Source organism: Papio anubis, chromosome 17 (genome assembly GCF_008728515.1).
Source record: "Papio anubis isolate 15944 chromosome 17, Panubis1.0, whole genome shotgun sequence".
Taxonomy (NCBI): Eukaryota; Metazoa; Chordata; class Mammalia; order Primates; family Cercopithecidae; genus Papio; species Papio anubis.
The window spans coordinates 7,264,757-7,282,375 of NC_044992.1; the positions used below are offsets into that span (position 1 = coordinate 7,264,757).

The window sequence follows — 17,619 nt, forward strand, 5'->3', positions numbered from 1 at the left end:
CACTGCAAGCTCCGCCTCCCGGGTTCACGCCATTCTCCTGCCTCAGCCTCCCGAGTAGCTGGGACTACAGGCGCCCGCCACCTAGCCCGGCTAGGTTTTTGTATTTTTTAGCAGAGACGGGGTTTCCCTGTGTTAGCCAGGATGGTCTCGATCTCCTGACCTCGTGATCTGCCCGTCTCGGCCTCCCAAAGTGCTGGGATTACAGGCGTGAGCCACCGCGCCCGGCCTAGACTTGGAAATTTCTAGGAGCACATGTAGGGGAAGGGGAAATACAGGTACTGTGAGGGCACTGGGGGGACTCACATGTCTCGTGGCAGAGAGTGCTGAAGGCGCAATACAGATCTTCGACCTTATTTTCTGGCAATTTCTCGTTATACCTGCATGAGGTTTCCCTCTTGCCTTTGGTCATTTCTCGATATCAAAAAAGCATAAGTCATCATCTGTCCCGCCTGCTCTCCTGAAATGCGTATACTTCCTGGTCCCCACGGATCATCAACCATGATTCCTACGGGGCCAGCAAGAACTCATCCCCTCTGTCCACTTCCACACACTTTCTTTTCCTTAGACACTCGGTACAAACTGGAGGGGCACACGGTCCTCTACATCCCTGCAGAGGCCATGAACATGAAGCCTGAAGTGGTGGTAAAGGACAAAGAGCTGGTGCAGCGGCTAGAGAGTGAGTGGCTGGCACTGTCAGCGTCACCCGGCGATCACAGGGGAGAGGGAAAGGGGAGGCCTGGAGGCTGACAATGGAGTTGGGTTAGGAGGTCTCTGTCGGGGTTGGGGAGAGGGAAGGATGCCGTTGGGAAGTAGTGTGAAGAAATTCAGGAGATTTTGTACTCCCGCCTGCAGCCTCCATGATCCACTGGACCCGGCAGATAAAGGAGGTGCTCAGTGCCCAGGAGACCGTGGAGACAGGAGAAAATTTAGGTCCTCTGGAGGAGATTGAGTTCTGGCGCAACCGATGCATGGACCTGTCTGGCATCAGTAAACAGCTGGTGAAGAAGGGAGTGAAGCACGTTGAATCCATCCTGCACCTTGCCAAGTCGTCCTACTTGGCGCCCTTTATGAAGCTGGCACAGCAGATCCAGGTTTGTGAGCGAATCAAAGGATTCAGGCTCAGCAAGAAGCGGGCAATGGTTGGGATGACACAGGGAGCTAAGGAGAGGGAGCCAAGGCAATCTTCGACAGCATAGACTGACCCACCCAGGGTTCAGCCTTGTACTTGCAGGAGAGTATAAAAGAGTAGAATAGAGGTTCCCTAAGGAGGGAGACATCAAGTTAACCAATAAATATACGTAGAGTACCTTCTGCGAGCACAACCCCTGCTACCCAGCTGGGAAAATAAGATTACACAAAAATACACAGGCATGGGAGCCAAAGATGAGCTCATGTGGTTCAGTCCAGGAATTACAAGATAACTACTTTTTTTCTTTGTTTGAATCCACCTTTCCCAAGGAAAATCCAAGGTGGGATAAATACTTTTTCTTTTTCTTTTCTTTACCCTGGTTTTTTTTTGAGATGGAGTCTCTCATGAGAGGCAGCAGGCAGGCATGCACTGCCTACTGTACCTCACTTCCTGTTCACTTATCACGTTCCAGCCTCCTGTGGCTGGGACTACAGGCCCACCACCACACCTGGCTACTCTGTATTTTGCAGAAGGACGGGTTTCACTGCGGTAGGCCAGGATGGTCTCTGACCTCCCTGACCTCGCGGATCTCACTGCCTCCTCCTCCTCCTCCTGGGGTGCAGCAGATTACAGCTGGAGCTTCACTTCATGTCATTTAGCTTTTTTTTTTATTCTTATTTTGAGATGGAGTTTTGGCTCTGTCGCTTCAGGCTGGGAGTGCAGTGGCGCATCCTCAGCCTACTGCAACCTCTGCCTCCCAGGTTCAAGCGATTCTCCTGCCTCAGCCTCCCAAGTAGCTGAGATTACAGGTGCCCGCCACCATGCCTGGCTAATTTGAGTATTTTTAGTAGACACCGGGTTTCACCATGTTAGTCAGGCTGGTCTCAAACGCCTGACCTCATGATCCACCCACCTCGGCCTCCCAAAGTGCTGGGATTACAGGTGTGAGCCACTGCACCTGGCTCTTTTTCTTTCCTTTTCTTTTTTTTTCTTTTGAGACAGTGTGCTGGAGGCTGGAGTGCAGTGGTGTGATCTCCACTCACTGCAACCTCTGCCTCCTGGGCTCAAGGGATCCTCCCACATCAGCCTCCTAAGTAGCTCAGACTACAGATGTGCACCAGCATGCCCAGCTAACTGTTGTATTTCTTGTAGAGACAGAATTTTGCTATGTTGCCCAGGCTGGTCTCGAACTCCTGAGCTCAAGTGATCCACCCACTTCAGCCTCTCAAAGTTTTGGGATTATAGGCGTGAGCTACCTCACCCAGCCCAATTGTTAATTTTTTTTTTTGAGACAGTCTTGCTCTGTCGACCAGGCTGGAGTGCAATGGCGTGATCTCAGCTCACTGCAGCCTCTGCCTCCCAGGTTGAAGCGAGTCTCCTGCCTCAGCCTCCTGAGTAGCTGGGATTACAGGCGCATGCCACCATGCCCAGCTAATTTTTTGTATTTTTAGTAGAGACGGGGTTTCACGGTGTTAGCCAGGATGGTCTCGATCTCCTGACCTCGTGATCTGCCCGCCTCGGCCTCCTAAAGTGCTGGGATTACAGGCATGAGCCACGTCACCTGGCCTAATTTTTAATTTTTTTGTAGAGGTAGGATCTCACTATGTTGTCCAGGTTGATCTCAAACTCCTGGTGATCCTTGGCCTCCCGAAGTGTTGAGATTATAGGTGTCAGCCACCACACCTGGCCAATAAACATTAAAAAAAAATTGATATGATGTGACAAGCTGATTATGCTGGTGCTAGGTCACACAGGAGGTAAGAGTGGCCTGTAGAGTACAGATAGAAGACCTGTTTTCCTAGGTGAAATTTTCGGCTAGGTATTAAGGGAATTGAGCCAGAACTAACTAGAGAAGCCTAAAGTCGTGGCTGAGAACAGGGCAGTGAGGGGAACTGGGTGACAACTATGGGGACGAATGAGAGTGATATGCGGGCAGTTGATCAACAGCAACAGAGTGTCCGCTTAGTGCAGAGTCCTGAATTCAACTGGAGAGAACAGGAATAGACACAAAATCTAGAAAAATCTAGACTCGAGGGAATTCTCAGTCTGGTGGGGGAGGTGGGGCACACACGAGAAAAGACAGAAAAATTGACATGTGCTAACTATGCTCTGAGGGCTCACAGAGACCTGAAATGATCGCTACTGTGTAGGGCTGATGGGAGGGCTTCCTCGTACAGGCAAGTCAGGATGGGGTTGAAGGTGGTTAAAAAGCACTTGTGGGCCGGGCGTGGTGGCTCACACCTATAATCCCAGCTCTTGGGAGGCCGAGGCGGGGGGATCACCTGAAGTCAGGAGTTCCAGACCAGCCTGGCTAACATGGTGAAACCCCATCTCTACTAAAAATACAAAAATTAGCTGGGCGTGGTGGTGAGTGCCTGTAATCCCAGCTACTTGGGAGGCTGAGGCAGGAGAATTGCTTGAATCCGGGAGGTGGAGGTTGCAGTAAGCTGAGATCTCACCATTGCCCTCCAGCCTGGGTGACAAGAGCAAAACTCTGTCTCAAAAAAAAAAAGCACTTGTGTTGAATCAGTGCTTTCTGGTGCATAAATCTACTTCTCGTCTCTTTTTACTGCCAGGATGGCTCGCGTCAAGCACAGTCAAACCTGACCTTTTTGTCAATCCTGAAGGAACCTTACCAGGAGTTGGCTTTCATGAAGCCCAAGGACATCTCTAGCAAGCTCCCTAAGCTGATCAGTCTCATCCGCATCATCTGGGTTAACTCTCCCCACTACAACACTCGGGAGAGACTGACCTCACTATTCCGAAAGGTGTGCATATGCCGAGGGCGGGGTGGAGGGGTTTACGAGGGTGGCCAGGTTTTCTGAAGCAGGGGCAATGCATTTGGCAGAGGATCTGTGGTTGAAAAGGTAGTGAAGGTTGACCTTTCTGCTGAGAGACCGAAGGCTTCTACTGGCATCATCTCCTTTAGGGTTGCTCCACATCGCAGCCTGGGCTGGACTTTCTGTTTCTAGGTGGAGGTGGCTTAGGCAGGAAGAGGGGCTTCAGAAGGGGAGTTGGTGGAACACGGGGAAGCAGCAGGAAGAACAGACCCCCAAGCTGAGCTGTGCGGAAGGCAAAGCTCTTCTCATTCCTCAAGATGGAGATTGCAGTGGGGGAGAGAGGGCTTTAGGAAGAAGCACGGGCTCTTGAGGAGCAGGGCCTGGTGCATTCACTGGGGGTGACAGAGCCAAAGAGTGGGAGAAGGGCCACTGAGCGGAGACCTTGCCAGGTAGGGCAGCTGCAGAGCTGGGCTGAGGCAGAGTAAGGGGCCACCTAGGACAAGGAGTGGGCATGGAACCCAGAGGTGTTGGTGTGGTCAGGGGTGGAGAACCAGGGGTGGGATGAGTTTCAGGAGTCAAATCAAGGAGTAGGGGGCTGAGACACGAGGCACGGGCAGGGGATGCAGAGAAGGACTTGGGTGTCAAGGAGGCGGGGACAGAGGCTGTGGGGGCTCCTTCCGCAGATGAGCAATGAGATCATCCGCTTATGCTGCCACGCCATCTCCCTGGACCGGATCTTTGAGGGATATGTCTCTTCCAGCAAGGAGGACCTGCAAGGCTGCATTCTCTGTTGTCATGCTTGGAAAGATCACTACCTACAGGCCGTGCAGATGCACACCGAGTACGACATGCCTCCCGTAACACCCCATATCTCAACTCCCTTGTCATCCTTGTAAGACGGTAGAGTCTGACTTCTTTCGTGTGCACTTTATTTAGCCTCTTGGTTGTATTTTCCTAGACCCAGGAGTTTCTACATCTGGCCAAGTTTTCTCTCTGGATACAGATACTGTAGCTCATTGCCCTGGCTTCTCCTTATTTTAATAATCTCTCCTCCCTGATCCCAGGAACCCTAGCTGGTCTTTTCCTCCTATCTTGACCCCATCGTCTAAAATTCCGTTATGTATGAATCGGCTCCTAGAACTTAGATGCTCTGTCTCCTGTCTGGTTCTTCACCCCCTGAGTCTCTTCCTTTGGGATTCAGCAGAGTTGTTTCTCGGAGTCTGGTTTTCTAGGGCTTTCCCTGAATGTAGGGCTCCTGGTCTAGCTTTACATAGCTAGACTGTGCTCTTGCCTTCCGATTCAGTCAGCCTTTCTCCTGACACAGGTTCTCCAGTCGGGGCTGGGTCCTAGACCAGACCAGCATCTTTGCTCAGGTTGATGCCTTCGTGCAGCGCTGCAAGGACCTTATTGAGGTGAGAAGACTGAAGAACCAAAAGCTAACAGCAGACCCTCCAGAATCCCTCCCCACCCCCGACCCCAGGAACCAGGGGAAACGGGGCAGAGGCTAAATATTGAACTTATGGCAGGGTGCGGTGGCTCACACCTGTAATCCTAGCACTTTGGGAGGCTGAGGCAGGTGGATCACCTGCCGCCAGGAGTTCGAGACCAGCCTGGCCAACATGGTGAAAACATACCTGTAATCCTAACTGCTTGGGAGGCTGAGGCACAAGAATCTCTTGAACCGGGGAGGCAGAGGTTGCAGTGAGCCGAGATCGCGCTGCTGCACTCCAGCCTGGGCAACAGAGAGAGACTCCGTCTCAAAAAACAAAACAAAACAAAAAATTACACTCACCACATTGGCTTTTCCTGCACAATTGTGTGTCCTACCACCACACTGCTTTTTCTGGCATTTGCCTCTTATTGCTGCCCTACTATCTCATATTTCATTCTGCGGGCAAAGTTCATTCCAACAGCCCCCGGCAGCTGGTTGGCCCTCCCTGGTTTTTAGATATTTTCTTTTTTTTTCACTTGCCGTCACTTGCAGTGATGTTTTTAGACATTTGAAGCTAAACCAAATATGTTAGGACTTTCGAGTTTGGAAGGAAAGCAGGAACCCTCACGCTGGCTTCTTTTTAGGTATGTGACTGTCAGTATCACTTCGCCCGCTGGGAAGATGGCAAACAGGGTCCCCTTCCTTGCTTCTTCGGTGCCCAGGGGCCACAGATAACACGGAATTTGCTGGAGATTGAGGACATCTTTCATAAAAATCTGCACATGCTGCGAGCTGTCCGCGGGGGCATCCTGGATGTGAAGAACACCTCTTGGCATGAAGACTACAATAAGTGAGGGAACCACAGGCTGATGCCAGGCGTGGGCAGGGAAGGCAGATCAGGGAACCAAGAGTAGGAGGAGTGGCAAGAGTGTGCAAAAGAAATGGTGGAAGGACAGATTGGGATCAGGGTGGTGGGGAAGTGGGGACAGGAGAGAGTGCAGGGGAGGGGGGTGGCAACTCGGGTTGAGGGTTCCAGAGTGAGCCTTTCCGGACTTAGATCTTGGTTCTGCCACATACCAGATATATTACATTGGGCAAATTACTCCGTCAGCTGTCTCCACTTCCTCCTCTATGCAATACAGTTGGCGATAGAGCCCATCTCACAGCATTGTTTTGAGGACTAAATGGATTCGTGTAGGTTAAAGTACTTAGAGGGCCCGGCACACAGGAAACCCTCCCTCCTCAGCAACGCATGGGATTCTTCCTCGGGGGTGGACCCCCGGTCAGGCGAGGGCACTCAGCTGCCACATGCCTCTCCACCGGTGCAGGTTCCGGGCCGGAATCAAGGACCTGGAGGTGATGACCCAGAACCTGATCACCTCGGCCTTCGAGTTGGTGCGGGACGTACAGCACGGCGTGCTCCTGCTGGACACCTTCCACAGGCTTGCTGCCCGCGAGGTGCGGCTGCCCCGCGGCCTCCTCGGCTTTCCGTCCCGCGTGCTTTCTTGGAGTCCCTTCCCAGCCTTCCGGAGGCCCTCCTGCCTCCACGTGTGCCCTTCTCCATGTCCAGAATTCGGGCGCCTCTTGTCTGTCTTCTGTTCCCTGGCTTCGGCGTCCCCGGGAGTGTGACTCCCGCAGCGGGGTGCAGCTTTCCTCGGGGATGAGTGACCGGAGGGAACCCGCCTTCCCGGGCACGTCGCCAGCCTCTTCCTCTTCTTCCCTAGGCTATCAAGCGGACTTACGACAAGAAGGCAGTGGATCTCTACATGCTGTTCAATAGCGAGCTGGCCCTGGTGAACCGTGAACGGAACAAGAAGTGGCCAGACCTGGAGCCCTACATGGCCCAGTATTCCGGACAGGCGCGCTGGGTGCACATCCTCCGGCGTCGCGTCGACAGAGTCATGACCGTAAGTGCCTGGTCTTCTCCAAATTCTGTCGTCAGTGAGACGGCCGGGTTTGCAGGCTGTGCCGCGCCGGGAGGGATGGGGGACGGCTCCTGAGAGGTTCCCCGAAGAGTCTTCACGACCAGCACCTATGTCGGTGAGGGGAGTGGCAGGTTCAGTTCAGTGAGTCGTGGGTTAAGATCTGCAGAGGCAGTGTGTGAGGCTGGTGGAACATGGGCCATTTTAGGAATTTCCCTTCCTCCCTCCCTCCCTCCCGCCCTTTTTTGAGACGGAGTTTCGCGCTTGTTGCTGAGGCTGGAGTGCAGTGGCGCCATCTTGGCTCACCGCAATTTCCGCCTCCCGGGTTCAGGCAATTCTCCTGCCTCAGCCTCCCGAGGAGCTGGGATTACAGGCATGCGCTACCACGCCCGGCTAATTTTGTGTTTTTAGTAGAGAAGGGGTGTCTCCATGTTGGTCAGGCTGGTCTCGAACTCCCGACCTCAGGTGATACACCCACCTCAGCCTCCCAAAGTGCTGGGAATACAGGCGTGAGCCACTAGGCCCAGCCTCATTTTAGGAATTTCATATCAGGCTGCAGATGAGGAACAGGGCCGGTATCTAGCGTGTTGGGTCAGTAGAAGATACAGCCTCATGATCCAGAGACCTGGACAGGTGACACCCTTACACAGCCTGGTCTCTCTGGAAAGACAGCACAAAGAAACAACAAAAAACATTGTTTTAAAACTTTTTGGGGCCAGGTATGGTGGCTCACACCTGTAATCTCAACACTTTGGAAGGCCGAGGTGGGTGGATCATTTGAGGTCAGGAGTTCAGGACCAGTTTGGCCAACATAGTGAGACCCTGTCTCTACTAAAAATACAAAAAGTTAGCCAGGTGTGGTGGCAGGTGCCTGTAATCCCAGGTACTCGGGAGGCTGAGGCAGGACAACTGCTTGAACCCTGGAGGCAGAAGTTGCAGTGAGCCGAGATCGCGCCACTGCACTCCAGCCTGGGTGATGGAGCGAGACTCCGTCACAAACAAATGAACAAACGAACACACACACACACACACACACTCTTTGGGAATACAAGTTGAAAGCTGTTGAGGTAGTGACCTGCCATCATGCAGCTGGTTCTGGTAGAGAGTTAGGCAGCCTGCAGATAGCTGGAGGCAGGTTTGGGCCTGGCGGGCTACATCTGGGCTAGGAAGGGCTGACACTGGTTTTCAACCTTGTGTCTCATATCCTGCTCCTTCTGTGACTGACCTTTTTTTCCCAGCTTTTTTTCCTAAACGAATTCTCTGTGCTTCTCTTTCCTCATTTTGACTCCTTTTCTCATTGTGCCTTGGTCTCTTCCTGTCACCTTCCTTTTTGGCTTTACCTTCCTTCTAAGTTATCAAAACTCAATCCGTCTCCATAGCAAGCCTTATGCATATTGTTGGGGTACGTGCGCATGCACGCGTGTGTAGGTCTCAGGGAGATGGTGGCCCCTGGAGGAAGGTGGCAGGCCGGCTCCACCTGCCTGTTCTTCCCCTCAGTGCCTTGCTGGTGCTCATTTCCTGCCCCATATTGGGACTGGAGAGGAGAGTGTGCACACCTATCAGCAGATGGTCCAGGCCATTGATGAGCTGGTTCGAAAAACCTTCCAAGAGTGGACATCAACACTGGACAAGGATTGCATTCGGCGATTGGATACCCCATTGCTGCGAATCAGCCAGGAGAAGGCGGGCATGCTGGATGTCAACTTTGACAAGTACAGGAGCCACCTGGCCCCTTCTCCCCACACTCCCCTTCTGCAGCTCTCCCAAGAATTTAACTCCCATCTTTTGACTCCTCTGTTCATTATTCTCTCCCTTTCTTATATTACAATATGTTTGCTATTGACATTTTACTTTTTTTCTTTTTTTCTTTTTGTCTCTCCCCACCTCCCACCCTGCTATCAACATTTTAATTTTATAACTTATCTTAAAACAAAGCAAAACAATGATCGGCCAGGCACGGTGGCTCACACCTGTAATCCCAGCACTTTGGGAGGTTGAGGCAGGCACATCACTTGAGCCCAGGAGTTCGAGACCAGCCTGGGCAACATGGCAAAACTCAATCTCTGCAAAAAATGCAAAGATTAGCCAGGCGTGGTGGCACAAGCCTATAGTCTCAGCTACTCGGGAGGGTGAGGTGGGAGGATTGCCTGAGCCCGGGAGGCAGAGGCTGCAGTGAGCTGAGATCACACCACTGCACTCCAGCCTGAGCGACAGAGTGACCCTGTCTCATAAACAAAAAACAAAAACCACTCCACTATCTGACTAAACCAGTGATGTCGCTGTTCTGCCACTAGATGGCCATGATGGCTCAGCTAAGTCACCCAAACCCTGCGCCTTTCATGAGCGTTGGTGGGGCTGTCAGACCATGCCCTCTCCTACAGCTTTACAGTTATGAAACTGTCATACTACAATTATTTAAAATGTAATTAATCAATTAACTAATTTATTAAAAATATATAGTGAGCGCCTTCCATGTGTCAGGAACTGAAATAGGAACAGGCAGGGAATGTATACAACGCCAAGTCCCTGCCTTCAGGGAGGTTAGGCCACTGCTCTCTAAGTCAACAGCTCTACTCTTGGAGGGGGGCTTCCTGTCCACATAAGATGCTTTGAGACTGTGGCTACTAGTGCTGGCTTCCACTCATAAAATGTCCATGCTTGAGCCCAGCCAGCATGGTGAAACCCTGTCTCTACTAAAAATACAAAAATTAGCTGGGCGTGGTGGCGGGCACCTATAATCCCAGCTACTCGGGAGGCTGAGGCAGGAAAATCGCTTGAACCCGGGAGGCAGAGGTTGCAGTGAGCCGAGATCGCGCCATCGCACTCCAGCCTGGGGGACAGAGCGAGACCCCGTCCCCCCTCCCAAAAAAAAAGTCCATACTTGTGAGGCCAAATGTAGGAGGGGCTTTGCCAGAGCAGTCCTGTGTGCAGATGGAGTCCCAGGTACAGATGAGACTGAGTGTCTGTCCTGGGCAGCAAAAGGTGGCCTAACCAGGGGAGGAGGGCACCTTCTGGCTGAGAAAGGAAGCAAAAGAACCAGGACGGAGAAGCAGAGCGTAGTGTCAGGTGAGAGGGGTGAGGCAGAGCCATCAGTGAGGAAGACAGGGATGTTGGGAGCCGCACGGACGAGGAGGCCGTTGAGGAGCAGAGTGTGAACGTGGCCAGGTTTGAGAAAAGGCTCCGAGCAGTGAGGTTGTTGGAAATTGGCTTTGCTTAGCTTCCTGGTTTTGTGAGTTATGGCCAAGCACGATCACGTAAACATTGCCTCATAAATTAATGATAAGATTCAGAAAAGTTAGAAGCTAGGCCAGAGTTAGCCTAGTTATGCCATTTGCAAGCGCATAATGGGGTTGAACCTGCAAGACACATTCTCCCATCAAGATGGGTACCCGCAAAGGCATTGTGTCAGGAAAGCCGCGCAGACACCCTTGGAGTTTATGGATATGAGCGCACACGGTTCACCAGCTGTCCTTTTTCTGTGAAATAAGGGATTGTATTCAAATAACAGGATTTCGTTAAACACTAATGATCAATCTTTACATTTCTTTCTTTTTTTTTTCTTGAGACAAAGTCTCTGTCGCCCAGGCTGGAGTGCAGTGGCGCAATCTCGGCTCACTGCAACTTCTGCCTCCTGAGTTCAAGCAATTCTCCTGCCTCAGCCACCGGAGGAGCTGGGATTACAGGCACCCCCCACCATGCCGGAATAATTTTTGTGTTTTCATTAGAGATGGTGTTTTGCCATGTTGGCCAAGCTGGTCTTAAAATCCTGACCTCAGGTGATCTGGCTGCCTCGGCCTCCCAAAGTGCTGGGATTACAGGCGTGAGCCACTGTGTCTGGCCAAATATTTACATTTGAAATCCGAGAGAAAACAAAAGTTGAGACAAGTGGTAAAGAAATGCTGTGTGTGGGCAGAAGGAAGAAGAGGATTAGGAAGACTAACTAATGGGTACTAGGCTTAATACCTGGGTGACAAAATCATCCGCACAACAAACTCTCAGGACACAAGTTTACCTATATAACAAACCTGCACATGTACCCCTGAACTTGAAATAAAAGTTAAATTAAAAAAAAAAAAAGAAATGCCATATGTGGCTGGCGCGGTGGCTCACGCCTAAAATCCCAACACTTTGGAAGGCCAAGGCGGGAGGATCGCTTGAGCCCAGGAGTCCGAGATCAGTGGGGGCATAAACAAAAATTAGCTAGGCGTAGTGGTGCATGCCTGTAGTCCCAGCTACTCAGGAGGCTGAGGTGGAAGGATTGCTTGAGCCCAGGATATGAGGCTGTAATGAGCTGTGATCGTGCCACTGCATTCCAGCCTAGGCAACAGAACCAGACCCTGTCTCAAAAAAAAAAAAAAAAAAAAAAGAAATGCCATATGTGAGCACTGGTTGGTGGCTACCTCCTTCTACTCGCCAGGAGTCAGCCAGTGAGAGTAGATACAGCAAGAACTTCAGTGCTAAATAGTCTCAAGTTCAAACTCCAGTGCATTTTGCCATGTGACCTCAGGCGGGCCGTTGAATTTCTCTGAGCCTGAGTTTCCTCATCTACTTAAAAAACCCTTTCCTGGCGTTGTCGTGCAGCCGATGACTCATGCAAAGGTCGTCACAAAGAATGAACAATCAACAAGCATTCTTGCCCTTTCAAAACAATCGCCTCATAAAACCTGATGAAGATAATATTTTCAAAACAAATTTAGCAGAGTGATGTAATGGTTTTCATTTTTAAAACATTTTAACCTTTACAAAGGGCTAATATAGGCATACAGTGTAAAATTCAAAAGTTATTCTACAGAAGGATAGAGAATGAAAAGCCTGCTCCTCTGCTGTCCCCTGGGAGATCCAGTTTCACTCTGAAGAGAGTCAGTGTTCCAGGTTCTTGTATCATATTCCAAGAATAGACATATATGTCTACTTAAGTATCCTTTTGTGCATAAATAGTAGCATAATATACATATTGTTCTATATATTCAAAGTGTTTTCAAAATGATTTTTTCCATTATAAAATTATTGATCATTTTAGAACATTTGCAAAATGCAGAAAAGTAGAATGAAGAAAAAAATACTCCTAAGAATAACCACATTTAATGATTTCGTGTATTTTTATCACTGCCTCCCCAACCCCCTTTTCATTTGGTTGTTTTCCTTTAATCTTTTAAATCTTTACTGAGGATTTTAAAATGACAAAAACAGTATATGCTCACCATTAAGAAAAACAAAAGATTAATGTGGAAGTATGTAAAGGAATGGCCCGCGTGCTGACTCACGCCTGTAATCCTAGTACCTTGGGAGGCCGAGGTGGGCTGATCACCTGAGGTCAGGAGTTTGAGACCAGCCTGGCCAACATGGTGAAACTCCGTCTCTACTAAAAATACAAAAATTAGGCGGGCATGGTGGCGGGCGCCTGTAGTCCCAGTTGCTTGGGAGGCTGAGACAGGAGAATCGCTTGAACCTGGGAGGCGGAGGTTGCAGTGAGCCGAGAATGCGCTTCTGCACTCCAGCCTGGGCAACAAGAGTGAAACTTCGTCTCAAAACAAAACAAAAAGATGTATGTAAGGGAAAACCTGAAAATTCAGCACATATTCCCAATCCCTAGAGGTAACCATGATTATCATGTAATCAAAAATATATCCTGCATACATAAAATAGAATCACATTATGACCAGCATTTTTGCAACTTGCCTTTTTTTTTTTTTTAATGTGGAGACAGGGTCTTCTGTGTTGCCTAGACTGGTCTGGAACTTCTGGCCTCAAGTGATCCTCCCACCTTGGCCTCCCAAAGTGCTGGGAGCTACTGCACCCGGTCACAACTTGCTTTTTTTTTTTTTTTTTTTTTGAGGTTAACAATTTATGTGGGGATCTTTCATTCTGTATGTATAGAATTACTTAATTCTTTTTCCTGGCTTACCATATTTCATAGTATGGGCTGTACTGTAATTTAATGAACCAGTCTACTATTGATGGCCTTGTAAATTGTACAGTTTCTGTAAGGTTCTTGACTATTTGGTGCTCATGGATTTCAACTGCGCTTCCCGCACTTGGTTCCCTTCCCTCTGCATCGCTTTGTTTACTGAAATTTGAGCACAGTGTCCATCTAGTTAGGATAAACGAGGAGACAACTTCTCTGTCTGCTATTATCATCTCTTGTCTGGAATACCTTTTGCATAATCTTGATAGTAGAGCTTATCAAGGCAACTCTGGGCCAAATATTTATGGCCTGGGGTTATCTGAAACCCAAATAATGGCTAAACACATCTTTGAGATAGAAGAGGTACCTGTTCCTGTCCTTTGGGAATTGTTTTCTAGGGAGATGTTATAGGATACTTTACATTTTTGTGGTTTTAAGATAAAACTGCCTCAATCCAGTAAATAATGGAAGGGAAAGAACATGATCACAGTGAAGGATTTTGAAAGTCTGGGCTCATCACCAGTAAAGAAATCCAAGTCAGTTGCAGCTTCCAAAACTTATTAACACTTCAAGGAGGTGAAGATAACTTGATCAGATTTGCTCTTTGTGTTCAAGCTCCAGTTAAGATCTTGAAATAAGCAGACCGTTCAAATTGTCTGATGTTCCTCGGAATTACCTGGCTCTCTTAGTTCTGGAGCCTTCCAGTCCCTAATAGCACTTATTTAATCCCACAAGGGGTTTTGCTATCCCACCTATATCCCAAATATTTGAACTCTGAAGTCCAAATCGGCTTTTATCACGTTTTACGGCCAGAACAGCTTCACAGATTGCACTTAACACAAACATATTCCAGATGTCATCCACACCCTGGCTGAAGAAGCTGTGTTATCACCGTGTGTAGAGCAGAGTAGAATTTCCTGAGAGCAGGAGATGAGATACTGAGGTCTGTTTTTTGTTCCCAGAGCTTCTCTCTTTCTTCCCCCCGGTCATAGAGTGCCTTCTCCCCCAGGTCAGCCCGCTGTGGGCTCTTAAGCACTCAATTCCACCGGCTTTCCTTTCTACCTCTACTGCCTGACCACTTGTTTGGAGATAAATTATGAAGTATTTTTAAAAAGTCATCCCTCAGACAGATTTTTATTTATTTTTATTTTTGAGACAAAGTCTTACTCTGTTACCCAGCCTGAAGTGCATTGGTACAATCTTGGCTCACTGTGGCCCCCGCCTCCCGGGCTCAAGCGATCCTCCCACCTCAGCTTCCTGAGTACTGGGAACACAGGCACCTGCCACCATGCCTGGCTAATTTTTTCTATTTTTGGTAGAGATGGGTTTTTGCCATGTTGCCCAGGCTGGTCTCAAACTCCTGAGTTCAAGCCATCCACCCACCTCAGCCTCCCAAAGTGTTGGGATTACAGGCCTAAGCTACCTTGCCCAACCCTGCCAAACATTTTTTTTTTTTTTAAAGAAAAACTGATATTTGTCAATAAAATAAAATTTACATTCTGGAAATTTCTTGACAAACTTCTGTTAAAGACTGAACATCATTCAAAGGGTCTCCCGGGATTTTCAGCTCAGCATCAGGAAGGTATTGTCCGAATTCATCCTGTTGACTGACATATTAAACTTGGATAATTTGCCTTAAAGTTACCTTGAAAATCTTGCCAAGGCCGGGTGCGGTGGCTCACACCTGTAATCCCAGCACTTCGGGAGATCAAGGCGGGCGGATCACCTGAGGTCAGAAGTTTGAGACCAGTCTGACCAACGTGGAGAAACCCTGTCTCTACTAAAAATACAAAATTAGCCAGGCGTGGTGGTGAGTGTCTGTAATCCCAGCTACTCAGGAGGCTGAGACAAGAGAATTGCTTGAACCTGGGAGGCAGAGGTTGCCGTGGGAGCCGAGATTGTGCCATTGCACTCCAGCCTGGGCAACAAGAGCGAAACTCCATCTCAAAAAAAAAAAAAAAGAAAAGAAGAAAGAAAAAAGACAATCTTGCCAAGATGAGAGAATGAAGAGTTTATTTTGGTGCAATGTTGGCCAGCATACACGCCCAAGTAGGCTTGCCCAGATGTTTATCAACAGTGACAAATCCAAGACATCCAGTTGGAAGGACATGATAATATGTTTATGCTACTAGAAATGTTTCCGTATCTATTCTATTCACACACTTCCATTCTCTCCATATCATTATAACACAACTTTTTGTTACATTGATGCTTAGGGCTTATCTTATTACGACTCTGTTAGGATTGTTTACTGCTGAGTTGAGTAATTTTACGTTGTCATAGTTCTTTGCTTGTACGATGTTTTGCTCTATTTGGAGTTTAAAATTACTTCATTATTAGGCTGGGCGTGGTGGCTTATGCCTGTAATCCCAGCACTTTGGGAGGCTGAGGTGGGCAGATCACGAGGTCAGGAGTTTGAGACCAGCCTGGCCAACATGGTGAAACCCTGTCTCTACTAAAAATACAAAAAATAGCTGGACATGGTGGTGGGCGGCTGTAACCCCAGCTATTTGGGAGGCTGAGGCAGGAGAATCTCGCTTGAACCCGGGAGGCAGAGGTTGCAGTGAGCCGAGATCACGCCATTGCACTGCAGCCTGGGCGACAGAGCGAGACTCCGTCTCAAAAAAAAAAAAAAAAATTACCTCATTACTGTCATTATTATTATTATTATTATTATTTGAGATGGAATTTCACTCTTGTTGCCCAGGCTGGAGTGCAGTGGCGTGATCTCGTCTCACCACAACCTCTGCTTCCCAGGTTCAAGCGATTCTCCTGCCTCAGCCTCCTGAGTAGTTGGGATTACAGGTGCCTGCCACCATGCCTGGATAATTTTTTGTATTTTTCATATAGACAGGGTTTCACCATGTTGGCCAGGCTGGTCTCAAACTCCTGACCTCAGGTGGTCCACCCACCTCGGCCTCCCAAATTGCTGGGATTACAGGTGTGAGCCACTGTGCCCGGCCACCTCATTATTTTTGTTAGTGCAGTATTCACTATCACTAAGTCTTCCAAACCAACCAATAAAACCCCTTTGAGTAATATTTTTCCTCACAATCTGACATGCTGGGTAGTGGTTTTAATGTTTTTCTTAGATCTATTTCTCCCCTGTCCTCCTGCTTCCCTTCAACTGGTGTTGTTTTCAAGGCCTGCTACAAAGCAGTTACCCTGGGACTTCCCTCAGCCTCTTTCCTTGTTTGATTTCGTATTTCCTTTGTCTTCCTCTTTCTTGGTTTATGCCTTTGTTTTGTTGGTGTGTATCCATTAGTAGTTTCCTAAGAAATGGTGCATGGGAGTTAAATGTTTTGACTTTTTGCCTGATTGGCAACAGTTTTCCTGCCCTCTACTTGCTGGACATTTGGCTGGGTTGGAATTCTAGCCGATTCTTAGTAATTGTCTTTGGCTTTGGCCTCTCTCTTTTACTTTTGAAGGCTTTCCTTAAATGTCTGGTGATCCATTGCTCATTTATACTTTTGGGAGGCTTACTCATTTTGAAGAAATTTTAGCAGTTTTAAAAATACCACATACGTTAGTGGAGATCTTCAAGATTTGAAAAAACAGCCTTTCTTCTTCCACAATCTCTTAAAGCCTGTATTACAAAGAAGTGAGCACGTGAAAATCATTTCATTCTTGGAAGATTCTTCTCCAATAAAGATACCATCTTTTTACCAAAACATGATCCTTTGCGAAGTTTAAAATGTGTTATTATCTCCAATATTGTTAATTCTGTGCTTGCCTGTAGAAAAGACTAAAAACATTCCAGAATTTTCACCTCAATATTCTCTCCAAATAACATTTCAGCAGTATTTAGAATGCAGAGTTTCTTGAGCATATCTTCAGGTAACGGGAACTTTTATCCTTTGTGATTAAAAAGTGCAATTTTATTTTAAAAACCCTGCAGAAAGGCCGGGCGCGGTGGCTCAAGCCTGTAATCCCAGCACTTTGGGAGGCCGAGACGGGCGGATCACGAGGTCAGGAGATCGAGACCATCCTGGCTAACACGGTGAAACCCCGTCTCTACTAAAAAATACAAAAAACTAGCCGGGCGAAGTGGCGGGCGCCTGTGGTCCCAGCTACTCGGGAGGCTGAGGCAGGAGAATGGCGTGAACCCGGGAGGCGGAGCTTGCAGTGAGCTGAGATCCGGCCACCGCACTCCAGCCTGGGCGACAGAGCCAGACTCAGTCTCAAAAAAAAAAAAAAAAAAAAAAAAAAAAAAAAAAAAACCCTGCAGATGAAAAAACATCAAGTTTTGTTGTTTTGTTTTATTTTGTTTTGTTCTGTTTTATTTTTTGAGGTGGAGTCTGGCCCTGTTGCCCAGGCTGGAGTACAGTGGCACCATCTTGGCTGACTGCAACCTCTGCGTCCCAGGTTCAAGCGATTTCTGGCTAATTTTTGGACTTTTAGTAGAGATGGGGTTTCATCATGTTGGCCAGGCTGGTCTCGAACTCCCGACC

At 48.5% G+C, this 17,619-nt stretch overlaps 1 protein-coding gene across 5 annotated transcripts in view; it reads left to right on the forward strand.

The window, feature by feature from the left end:
• Window positions 1–17,619, forward strand: part of DNAH2 (dynein axonemal heavy chain 2) — a 121,786-nt gene that overhangs the window by 18,256 nt on the left and 85,911 nt on the right. For 3 of the 5 annotated variants that reach the window (XR_004179334.1, XM_031657344.1, XM_021928691.2), the window contains exons 6-14: window positions 566–676; window positions 853–1,091; window positions 3,706–3,897; window positions 4,593–4,750; window positions 5,234–5,321; window positions 5,986–6,191; window positions 6,670–6,799; window positions 7,066–7,248; window positions 8,761–8,975. Coding sequence is in view for 4 of the 5 variants with exons in the window: in XM_031657344.1 (XP_031513204.1) it covers window positions 566–676; window positions 853–1,091; window positions 3,706–3,897; window positions 4,593–4,750; window positions 5,234–5,321; window positions 5,986–6,191; window positions 6,670–6,799; window positions 7,066–7,248; window positions 8,761–8,975 (1,522 nt within the window). In the remaining variant the exon portion in view is untranslated. The remainder of the gene's footprint in view (window positions 1–565; window positions 677–852; window positions 1,092–3,705; window positions 3,898–4,592; window positions 4,751–5,233; window positions 5,322–5,985; window positions 6,192–6,669; window positions 6,800–7,065; window positions 7,249–8,760; window positions 8,976–17,619) is intronic. The other 2 variants (XM_031657346.1, XM_031657345.1) reach the window with 2 other exon arrangements.